Source organism: Nicotiana sylvestris, chromosome 5, assembly GCF_000393655.2.
Source record: "Nicotiana sylvestris chromosome 5, ASM39365v2, whole genome shotgun sequence".
NCBI classification, from domain to species: domain Eukaryota; kingdom Viridiplantae; phylum Streptophyta; class Magnoliopsida; order Solanales; family Solanaceae; genus Nicotiana; species Nicotiana sylvestris.
In genome coordinates, this window is record NC_091061.1 from 107,391,790 (window position 1) to 107,403,722 (window position 11,933).

An 11,933-nucleotide genomic window follows, 5' to 3' on the forward strand; every position below is an offset into this window, starting at 1 on the left:
CAGGCTGACCCAGAGGGGTTCTCCGTTCAAGTAGACAGAGGAATGTGAGGAGAGCTTTCAAAAGCTCAAGACAGCTTTGACTTCATTCCCAATATTGGTATTGCCTACAAGTTCATGGTAGGGCCGAGCATATATTGGGTATAACTGATAGCCCGAACCGATTAAATGCTAATAGGTTATCGATATCAGGCTATTGGGTAAATAGTTTGATATCGGTTTAATGTTATTTGACTATTCAATTATCAGTTCGAGTCTCGGTATTCCAATTTTATTAACGGTTTAACCGATAGCCCAATAAACTTTAATAAAATTATAATTTTACCGACTAAGTATATAAAGCCACTATATGGCTTTATTATCCCATTCTCTCAATTCTCTTGACAATTAATCTTCATCTTCAGACCTTAATCCTTAGAGTAATTTTTAAACTTTTCTGAATTCTCATCTTAATTCTTCAGTTAAGATTTTTAGTTTTAAGCTTTAAAGAATCCGTAGTATTTGCAAGATTAGGATTTTATATTTTCCTATGAATTATGCCCGCCCACAATGAGATATTAGTAAGATTAGATTGTTGAATGTCTTAATCCTTATTCCTAGTAACTTATAACTTTCAAAATTGAGATCATTCATTGGGATTTTCAAATGCAAAGAAAGTTTTTTTTTCTAAAGTTGAAATTTAATCCCTCTTTTCTTAAGAGAAAAAATTCAGTTCCTTCTCTTAATAGTATGATTGCGATTTCTATAATAAAAACATGAAATTTTTGGATATTTTTTATTCTTATCGGGTAAACCGATAACTGAACCGATAAGGATCAATAACCGACTAACCGATACCCCATAACTGATATCTTATTGGTACGGTTATCGGTTTAGCATATTTATAAACCGATAACCGATATGCCGAACCGATAACATTCACAACCGAACCAAACCGACCGATGCCCACCCCTAGGTTCTGGGTCTTACACTGTTTATTATGATGAGTCATGGATTGGTTCGTCACGGTGTTGATGCATGACCGTAGGGTGATTGCGTACACATCCAGACAGCTGAAGGTACATGAAAAGAACTATCCAGTCCACGACCTTGAGTTAGCAGCTATTGTTCATGCCTTGAATATTTGGAGGCACTATTCGTACGGTGTCCCTTGTGAGATATATACTAATCACCGGAGTTTGCAGCACCTGTTCAAGCAAAGGGATCTTAACTTGCGCCAGCGGAGGTGGTTAGAGCTGCTTAAGGATTATGATATCACTATTCTATACCATCCCAAGAAGGCCAATGTGGTGGCTGATACCTTGAGTTGCAGGGCGGAGAGTTTGGGGAGCTTAACTTATTTACCAGCAACAGAGAGGCTATTGTCATTGGATGTTCAGGCCTTGGCCAACTAGTTTGTTAGATTGGATATTTCAGAGCTGAGTCGAGTTTTAGCTTGTGTGGTCTCCCAGTCTTCTCTTTATGACCGTATTAGGGAGAATCAATATGATAACCCCCATATGATTGTCCTTAAGGACACGGTTCAGCATGGTGATGCTAAAGAGGTCACTATAGGAGATGATAGTGCATTAAGGATGCATGGTAGGCTATGTGTGCCTCATGTAGACGGATTGCATGAGTTGATTCTCCAGGAGGCTCACAGTTCACGGTACTCCATTTATCCAGGTGCCACGAAGATGTATCAGGACTTAAGGCAGCGTTATTGGTGGAGGAGAATGAAGAAGTACATAGTGAAATATGTAGCTCGGTGCCTAAATTGCCAGCAGGTGAAGTTTGAGCATCAACGGTCAGGTGGATTGCTTCAACAGTTAGAGATTCTGGAGTGGAAATGAGAGCGGATCATTATGAATTTTGTTGTTGGAATCCCACGGACTCAGCAAAAGTTTGATGCAGTTTGGGTGATTGTGGACAGGCTGACCAAGTCAGCTCATTTTATTCCTGTGATGACCACTTATTCTTCCGAGTAGCTGGCTCGAGTTTATATCCGCGAGATTGTCAGGCGTGCTGATATCTATCATCTTTGACCGTGGTACGCAGTTTATATCATGATTCTGGAGGGTCGTACAACATGAGTTAGAGCGTGGCGGTCATTGAGTTCAGGCCGGCTATTTGTGGAGATTGCAAGGTTGCTGCTAGTGTCCGCAGGACCTTGTTACTCCTTTTGTCGTTTCTTCTTTTAGACAGTTTATATATCTTAGTTCATAGTTTTAGACTCTCATGACTTAGTGACATCCCGATGTTTGGGGCTCATTTCCGTATTTTTCTATATTATACTTAGAGTTGATTTAGTTTATGAAAAATTTAAATGTTGAAATGTTTTATTAATTTCTTATAATCGATTTAATAGTAATATTTTGGGAATAGGCTTGCCTTGTAACATGATAGGCGCCATCACAACCATGGTTAGATTTTAGGTCATGACAGGTTGGTATCAGAGCCTAGGTTATATAAGTCTCACGAGTCATGAGCGGGTTTAGTAGAATCTTGCGGATCAGAACAGAGACGTCTGTACTTATCTTCGAGAGGCTGCAGAACCTTTAGGAAACTTCACATTCTTGAATTCTTATCATATGGTATTTTTAGTTTGAAGTGTAAATCTTTGAATTCCTTCCACGTATTCCTATGCGCATATGAGCGCTCGGTATAGGTTGTGCATCGACGACTTGTGATTTCCTGGATGAGGTGCGAGAGGTGATTTTTGTATGTTGATATTGGGCCAGTCTAGAGGACTTGAGGCCGGGTTTCGACTATAAATTGAGCACTGAGGTGTTGATTGTGTGAGCGCGTGCTTATGGACCTATATGTCCGGTAGGGTCCCTATTAGTAGAAATGGTGGCTGGATGGATACGTGATGAGTATGATGTGACCGTGAGATGAGTTCATATGATTTGAATGTGACGAGAAAGTATTGATGAAGGTTTCACCTATTTGAGACTCCGGGTATGTTTTTAGACTCGTTCGAGGACCAACATTTATTTAAGAGGGGGAGGATGTAACGACCTGGTTGTTTGTTCTGAGAGTTATAGCCCCATTTTCCCCCATCTATGCTTATTTATGTGTTGTTCAGCTGTGTTGAGTTGTATCGAGTTGGTAGGTTTGGGTTCAGAGTAGTTTTGGAGTGAAATGAACAATTAGTCTCTTAGTTAGAAAGCTAAGTTAGAAACGTCAACCAGAAGTTGACTTGTGAGTAAACGAATTTGGATTTGGATTTTTATGATTCGGTTAGCTTTGTTGGGTGATTTTAGACTTAGGAGTGTGTCCAAAATATAATTTGGCGGTCCGTGGTATAATTAGGCTTGAATTGGTGAAAGTTGGAACTTGGAAGTTTAGAAGTTCTTAGGACTTAATTCGAGGTTGATTTGGTGTTTTGGTGTTGTTTTGGGTGTTCCGAAGATTCGACTAAGTTCGGATAGTGATATATGACTTGTTGGAATTTTTGGTTGAGGTACCGAGGGCCTCAGGTGAGTTTCGTAGAGGTTTAAGTTATGTTGCGCTCGTTTTTCTTATGTTTCGACGCCGTTTCTTCAAGCATAAATGGTATCATATTGAAGAAATGAGCTTCAATTTCTTTTTTTATTTGAAGAGTTGGATCTGTATCGTAGTTACAGACCCGTAACAAAAAGAATCATCGAATTTGGACATCGTATGAGGATTTTATGGTCATTTTACAAAGAATTAGGTTGCCAGATTTTTCAGATTAATTACGAAATTGCCACTGATGGCGTATTTAAAAATCTGCACTATTTGCAAATACTGAAATCAACATATCTGCTTCATTTTAATGTCAAATTTAGTGATTCAAAAGACTAACTTGACTAGAATTTCACAAGGAATCCATTGGAGATATAAAAAGCGAGTTTCGAGATCGTTGGCATGAGAAATGAGGCAGAATAGCTGGCAGAAAAATATATAAAACTAGGCGGTTTGTTCATTCGGTCATATTTTGAGTTGGGGAGCTCGGATTTGGGCAATTTTGGAGGTGATTTTCACTATAGGGATTGGGGTAAGTATTTTCTACTCGGTTTTGGTTATATTTCATGAGTCCATCTTCGTTTTTGGGATTTGATTGATGATTTCAAAGTGAAATTGAGGGAGTCAGGCTTGAGTTTTGGAGAGTTTTAGGTAGGGATTTGAGGGATCAAACGGAGTCTGATTATTATAAACTTTATATGGTTAGACTCGAGAGAGGACGGGGTTTATTATTCTGCCATTTTGACTGATTTTGAGACGTGGGCCTGACATCGGGTTTTGGCCGATTTTGGATTTCTAGCATATTTATGTAGTTTTTATTGTGGAATTAGATTCTTTAGACTATGTTGATAGTAGTATTTTGATTATGGATAGATTTGGAGCTTTTGGAGATCGAGTATAGAGACGAGGGCATCCCGGAGTAGGATTTTACGTTGTTGAGGTAAGTAACAGTTTAACTCTGGCTTTGAGGGTATAAACCCGGAGAATTTGATGTCATGTGACTGTTCGGAGGTGATACCCATTCTAAGTGACAGGCGTGTGGGTGTATACCTCGAGGGATTGAGAGTTGGTCCATCCCGTGAGGCCTAATAACCATTATCTATGTTTATGCATTTACTTGTTGGTGAACTTGTATGCCTTCACGTTAGAGATCATGTTTAGGATTCATTCATGCTCACGTTATTTGTACTCAGTCATAGAAATTAGTGTACATGTTTACCTTAGTCTCTATTATTTTGTTGATATGTTGTGATACTTGATGTAGGTTGTGTCCCCTTATTGGTGGTGCATTATGAGGCTGTAGAGGTATATGACCGAGTGAGGTCGAGGGCCTGGTTGTGAGGATATTAATTCCATAGCGCGTGAGCTGTCCGCGTAGCACGTGAGTTGATCGTGCGGGTCCAGGTATTGATACCATAACGCGTGAGTTGTCCACGTAACACGTGAGTTGACCGTGCGAATCCAGGTATTGATATGATGGCACGTGAGTTTACCATGCTTAGCGCTTGGGCTTTGGGAGCCCCTCCGGAGTTTGTACACACCCCCAATGAGCATAGAGTATTGAGTGTAGAGTGTAGAGTGCTGAGTGCGAGTGCTGAGTAATGGAGTGATGTTGTTGTGAGGTTGCATTTACTTTTGTTGGTGCTGCTTTTACCTGTTAACTTCTTTGTGGCATTTATTGGTTTTATGGAATTTATGTTTATTGTAAAGTGTGAAAATAAATAATTGGACTGTTTTGCTTAGCTCGTCACTACTACTCAGTTCCTTAGTTATTTCTGTTACTACTGAGTCGGTTGTACCCATACTACACCCTGCACTTTATGTGCAGATCCAGGTGAGTGAGAGCACGGCGATCGTTGAGTTCATGCCGGTTTTCTATGGAGATTGCAAGGTAGCTGCTAGTGTTTGCAGGACCTTGTTACTCCTTTTGTCATTTCTTCTTTTAGACAGTTTATATATCTTAGTTCATAGTTTTAGACGCTCATGACTTAGTGACACCCAATGTTTAGGGCTCGTTTCCGTATTTTTCCATATTATATTTAGAGTTGATTTAGTTTATGAAAAATTTAAATGTTGAAATGTTTTATTAATTTCTTATAATCGGTTTAATAGTAATATTTTGGGAATAGGCTTGCCTTGTAACACGATAGACACCATCACGACCACGGTTAGATTTTGGATCATGATATTATGAGTAGGAGCAAGTTGGATAAAAGGTGAGCAAAAGAAGTTGATTCGGGACTAAGAGATAAAAGAAGAACTTTGCTCGTTCACTTGCGTGTATATAAGAGAATGAACAAGCTAGCTGAGGGCAGCTTGAACAAAATAATAGATTAAGGCAAAAAGTCATGAAAGTGCATAAGAGACCTGGAAGGAAAAGAAAAAAAGAAGAACTTCGCTCGTTCACTCTTGCTTGCGCACGAAAGAGTGAACGAGCTAACCTAAAAAAGGTTGTTCCGGAGTTGGCTTGTATTATTTCGCCCCATGCAAAGCCTATCCCATATAACTGGTCCTTAAACTGAATTTTGAAGCGGGGGATGCGACCTAAGGAAACAAGAACACGCTAGGATCAAGGCGGAGAATTCTTCGACGAGTTTTTCACTTTCTTCTTCCAATTTTTAATTATTGGTTATGAATTTTAGTATTGTAGTTTTACATACTATTATGAATAGCTAATTTGTTATCTATGGTCTTGATGGAACCTTTTATATGATAAATTCTTGTTATATTTTTATATAATTGAGAGGCATTGAATTTCTCTACTTGTTCAACTACGTATTTATTATAGTTGATTGAATGACCATCAATTGACTGTACCTATTTATTATGTATTGCTTGGGAAAGGGTATATATTTAGGCAGTTGTTGAACAACGTCACTCCTAATGTACTTGAGAAATCAATATGGCGGGTTTAAAGGTGGGTTTAAGAATAACAAAGCGTTGACGTGGATATAGTGAGCCATAAGATAGTGTCAGCTAGCGTAGTTCGGGAGAATATGTCTAGTAAATTATTGTATTTGCTCGGAAGAGAATTGCGACACCTGAAATCAATAGAGAATACTTAGGCGAAATTATAGGAGACGTAACAGGAAGGGTTTCGACAATTGGTGAAATCATAACTCTAGGCCTCCTTAATCTTGTCGTCAACCCTTAGCATCTCTAGTTGTATTACTACTTTAAGTTGTTAGTTAATTAGTTAGATATAAAAATCTTAATATTTATAACTTAGGAATGGTTCAAGCTTGTCTTTTTAGTGATAGTGAACAGTTGTAGCTAAACCGTAGTTCTCTATGGGATTTGGCTCCAAACTCTTAGACCGGATTATATTTGCATCGATCGCTTATCTTTTCTATGACTAGAGTTGAGCATGATCATATAGCACCCGTAGGTACCTTTTTTTTTTACATTTTTTTGTGTGTTTTTTAAGTACAAGCTATGGGTAGCTCGAGGAAATGAGGAAAGGGAGCCACGAGTAAGCATTAAGCCCTCATGTTATAGGGCAAGTGAAACTAGAAGATCACTTGACCAAATGGCAAATTGCACATTACGATCACCCTAGCTAGTTGCCACAAATAGATTTCTTGCTTGTAAGGAAACTTTTCTTTCCATTTCTCTTTTATCAACCGCAAAAAGTAGAATATAATTGAATCAAGACTAATTGGTTCAACACAAAGGGACCCTAAGCATCAAAGAAAGATAACTGGCATCTAGAAACTATAAAATGACTATTTGTATAACAATTTTCAAAACAATATTCCACCTAAATCAAACGACTTTGCCAGCCAATAAGTGAATTAAATTGTTTAATTGAAAATAATTGCCGACCGTAACGGGCAAAAACAATAGTCAATAATGATCGTTGCAATTCCTTAAATCTATTAGTTGCTTGGAAATACATATCATGTCTTCTTTCAACGTTCTTTTACAAGTAAAGGAAATATTGCGTAAATTTTTTACTTGAAGTAAATGTTGAATATTTTGTAAGCAATTAAGGAAAAAGAAAATTATCAAGCAAATTAGGATTGGACATTTAGAAGTATTAAGTCTAAATTTCCTTATCTTTTTCCTTTTCTATCGCAACTAAGGAAATTTTCTTCAATTATTATGGATGGTTTTCTAAGCTATTAACATAGACAGCTTATTACAATTTTTAAAAAAATGGGTGTAATTAGCTAAGTTGAAATACGTTATTAACATAATGTATCTCAACATCCACATCTAACTTACAACTCGAAAGGTTTGAGCATATGATAAAAGTAGTACTAGTTCATTAAAGACATTCACTACTGTCCTGATAACTCAAAAACTTGTCCTTAGGTAATTAAGAACTCAAAAACTTAGTTTATTAGCTTCACCCTTTAGCCCATAATATTTTCCCAATATTCTTACTTACTGTCTGTCTTTAGCCTGTCATGAATGCGGTGCACGAGAATTGCAAGTGCAGTAGTAAATAAAGTAGGCGTTAATAAAATGAAGAAAAACTTTGTGGTAAGTGGGTAGGGGGCTGAAGCTGATGGACGACCTCATCCTCATGTCTCTGTTGGGTCGGTGAAAGCGAAATTCTTCTAACTTATTTTCCCGTGGACGGCCAACTTGCTCCATTCCACTATTGCCAATTTAATAAATGGCCTCATTTCCTCATTATTTAGCTACTACTCTCCCGTCACATTTTATGTTGTATCGTTTGAAAGAAAAGGAAATTAATATTTTAAATTTAATATAAACTATAGATAGTTATGCAACTAAAAATCATCTCATTTAGAATGAAATCAAAATTTTAAAAATTAAATTATATTCTAAATATAAAAGGTGTGATTTTTCTACGATCAAATGGTTTCGTGGATCTTTGCAAACTTGTTTTAATTTTATAACTCTATCTCTTTTTCTATACATGGAAGATTTACTTTTACACATAAGCAATCTTTAAAAAACACTTTTACTCTAAATTGTCATGAAGTCCCATTTCCTCGTTTGGAATTTGTAAGTGCCAAATAACGCTAACTTCATCTCCTATTGGTTTCAAATGAAATGAGCTATTGCAATATTGCCAATTTTAAGGTTATTGGGAGATAATAGATTTTAGTTCTCAAAATGACAGTCTAGCGTCATCATGTTTTTGGGAAGTAATTTACTTTATTCCATAAAAAATATTCCTATAGATTTTGCAAAAATATAAATAACCTTATTATTATCATGCTAAAAGTGAGATACGAACGTGACACTAAAATAAGGAAGAATCACCACAAATTTATCTTTTCCCCTATATAAACCTCTGTCTCTCACTCTGTTCTGCCCACACTCTTATCTGCCTTCTCTCTCATATTAATCAAGAAAGAAAATAGTCCCAATTTAGCATAGTGAGAAATGGCAAAGAACGTGGGTAGTGAAGGGTCGTTCACGACCAAAGACTACCAAGATCCTCCGCCAGCACCACTGATTGACCCAGAGGAGCTAACCCAATGGTCTTTTTACAGAGCACTCATTGCTGAATTCATAGCCACTCTTCTCTTCCTTTACATAACGGTGCTGACCGTCATTGGTTACAAGAGCCAAAGTGCTACGGCAACTGATCCTTGTGCTGGTGTTGGGATCCTTGGTATTGCTTGGGCATTTGGTGGCATGATTTTCGTTCTTGTCTACTGCACCGCTGGTATTTCTGGTGGTCATATAAATCCAGCAGTCACATTTGGACTATTCTTGGCGAGGAAAGTATCACTAATAAGGGCAGTTATGTATATGGTGGCTCAGTGTTTGGGAGCCATTTGTGGCGTTGGATTAGTTAAGGCTTTCCAATCAGCTTACTACCACCGCTATGACGGCGGAGCCAATATGCTCTCCGACGATTACAGTCACGGCGTCGGGTTGTCGGCGGAGATCATCGGAACTTTTGTTCTTGTTTACACTGTTTTCTCTGCCACTGATCCCAAGAGGAATGCTAGAGATTCTCACGTCCCCGTAAGTATTAATTACTAGATTATTAATTATTTCCATTTGCTCCCCTAGATTCCTTCTTATGGAATAAGTATTTTTTTTAAAGTTTATACCTAAGCTTCGCATGACTTATTCAATCTTTAACTTGATATTAAATATACTACTGCAACAACAAACCTCCACGAGTGGTCTGACGAGGATAGTATATACGCACACATTAGTCCTATCTTTGTGAAGATATAGAATTTGTTTACGATAGAACCTCGACACAATAAAATAGAGAAAGAAACATTAATAGCGGACTTGGTAATTAAATATGTCAAGGAGAAAGGAATAATTAAGATAAGAAAAAGCATATGAGAATGTACCATATAACCAAATTAAATACTACTACTATATTTATTTCCTAGTATTGTACAACCGCAAATGGTCCATTGCATTTCCATAAAGTTCTTTTACTTTGAACTTTGATTCGTTTGCCTCTATTTGTCTTGCTTAATATGACAACAATTGAATACTAGGTGTTGGCACCACTCCCAATTGGATTTGCAGTGTTCATGGTTCACTTAGCCACCATTCCGATCACCGGTACCGGAATCAACCCCGCTAGGAGTCTTGGCGCTGCCGTTATCTTCAACCAACACAAAGCCTGGAAAGACCACGTAAGCCCCTCTCCCTTTCTTGTATTTAAGTTATATCCACTTATAGTTAGTGCAATTTGACGTGACATAGAAGGTTACTTACCTTATTTTTCGGATTACTAATTTTACTTATTATAGTGTAAACATTTTATATTGCAATGTAGAGAAGTGAAACTCTTTAAAGATTTATGATTTTATAGAAAACACAGTAAAATTTTAAGAATAAATGTATGTGATATATATATATATATCTCACTATTTATTACTTAATACTTTGTGTTGATTAATTGCTTTCATGTTTTGGTAGTGGATATTTTGGGTAGGACCATTCATTGGAGCAGCAATTGCAGCATTCTACCATCAATTCATATTGAGAGCAGGTGCAGCTAAAGCCCTTGGTTCATTCAGGAGCAGTTCTCAAGTTTGATGATTAAAAGAGGAAAGGGTTGTTGTACTCTATATATTTATGTCAATGTTTTGTTTTAGTGGTCTTAATTTCTAGCTCTCCTTGTCCCAAGTTATGATGGTTTTGAACATCATGCGCAATAGTGGTGTTGTACTTGACAGCCAAATATGTGTAGATTACAAATGTATTGTCTTTGGAAAGGGATTTTTTTTTTTTTTTTGTATTCCCTTTATCATTGACAATTGACCTTTGGATCTACACTTTGTGTTTAGGAATATCTTTCTTTGTATTTTTCACTTAATGCTTCAGTCCACTTTTCATCTCTGTTCTTTGGATAATTATTTGCCTTTTAGTGGTGGGTTGTTATAGTTCTTACATACTCATGTTTTGCACATTTATTCAATCGTAATATATATATCCAAGAGAGAAATAAATTAAACAAAACGAATCATTTTCAAAAAGTCTATATCCAAGTCTTTATCTCTAATATTGTCTTTTTTTTTGGGTGGGGTGGGTGGGTGTTAATATTGCTGGCTTGTAGTTTCTCTCTCTTTTTTAAAGGTATTCGTTATGTGAAACTCATTGCACGACTAACTCAATTTCCCACCGCTAAAAATCCACGAAGGGAGCTAGGGTGTCCCCTTGCTACCAACATATTTTTAATTTTTTTATAGTGAAACATGAAACTTTTGATTAAGAATGAACCATTTTATTATACCCTCGGTGGTGGACGTGGGAATTAAGTTAGTTTCTATAGTGAATAGGAGATGGAAATAAGTATTCTCATGGACATGATGGTTGAATTTAATGTAGTAAACCTGCCCAAAAATGCATGATTAAGTCTTGTCTGAAGTTAAAAAAGGGTGAGGAGTAATAATCATATATGACAAGAAGTTCCGCCAACCAGCAATGATAAAAGCAGCTATCAACTATCAATCAAGTAGTATAGCAGTGTTTTTTTTCTTTTTACTCAAGTAGTTGGATCTCACCTCACTTTCCTTGAGTTTTACTCGTGTACAAAATCCAACGAAATAGTATAGCAGTTTTTTTTTCTTTTTTATATTTCATCAGAAGAAAGTGTTCTCATAGTATATTCAGGAATTCAATTTAAACACTAAAAAACAAAAAATAAGAAAATTAAAGGCTAAATATATGATGTTGTGTATTAAAACTTACTTCCTAATATATCGGGATTACAGTTTACAAATTAATTACAATTGAAGCTTAGTGGTAACAAATGATTTCCCGTGAAAGAAAGCTAACTTGATGGACCATATTTAATTTGCTGTCTGCCCAACTGCGCATGCTCAAGCACAGTGAAATTACCAATAATGTTATTCATTTTTTTAGAGCAAAGTAGTTATTCAATTATTTGGGTTATATCATAGTTACCCTCATGTCGGCGTAAGACAACAGTGAAGTAGTTGATAATATGTTTGTCAATTTTTTAAATTTTTACTAAATATATATTTACTTATAAAAAATTT

General features: G+C 36.7%; 1 protein-coding gene across 1 annotated transcript; it reads left to right on the forward strand.

Annotated features, from left to right (window-relative positions):
* Positions 1-8,672: 8,672 nt before the first annotated feature.
* LOC104223048 (aquaporin PIP2-2-like) lies at positions 8,673-10,784 on the forward strand. Its single transcript, XM_009774395.2, has 3 exons — positions 8,673-9,423; positions 9,921-10,061; positions 10,348-10,784. The coding sequence occupies exons 1-3, from the start codon at positions 8,833-8,835 to the stop codon at positions 10,465-10,467; spliced, it is 852 nt and encodes a 283-aa protein (XP_009772697.1). The 5' UTR covers positions 8,673-8,832; the 3' UTR covers positions 10,468-10,784.
* The last annotated feature ends 1,149 nt before the right edge of the window (positions 10,785-11,933 follow it).

What these genes read in the sequence shown, in the direction of transcription:
- LOC104223048 (XM_009774395.2), top strand. Translation starts at nt 8,833, where the DNA reads ATGGCAAAGAACGTGGGTAGTGAAGGGTCGTTCACGACCAAAGACTAC. An exon ending in CTAGAGATTCTCACGTCCCC is followed by an intron (nt 9,424 to 9,920) that starts GTAAGTATTAAT and finishes ATTGAATACTAG; the next exon opens with GTGTTGGCACCACTCCCAAT. An exon ending in ACAAAGCCTGGAAAGACCAC is followed by an intron (nt 10,062 to 10,347) that starts GTAAGCCCCTCT and finishes ATGTTTTGGTAG; the next exon opens with TGGATATTTTGGGTAGGACC.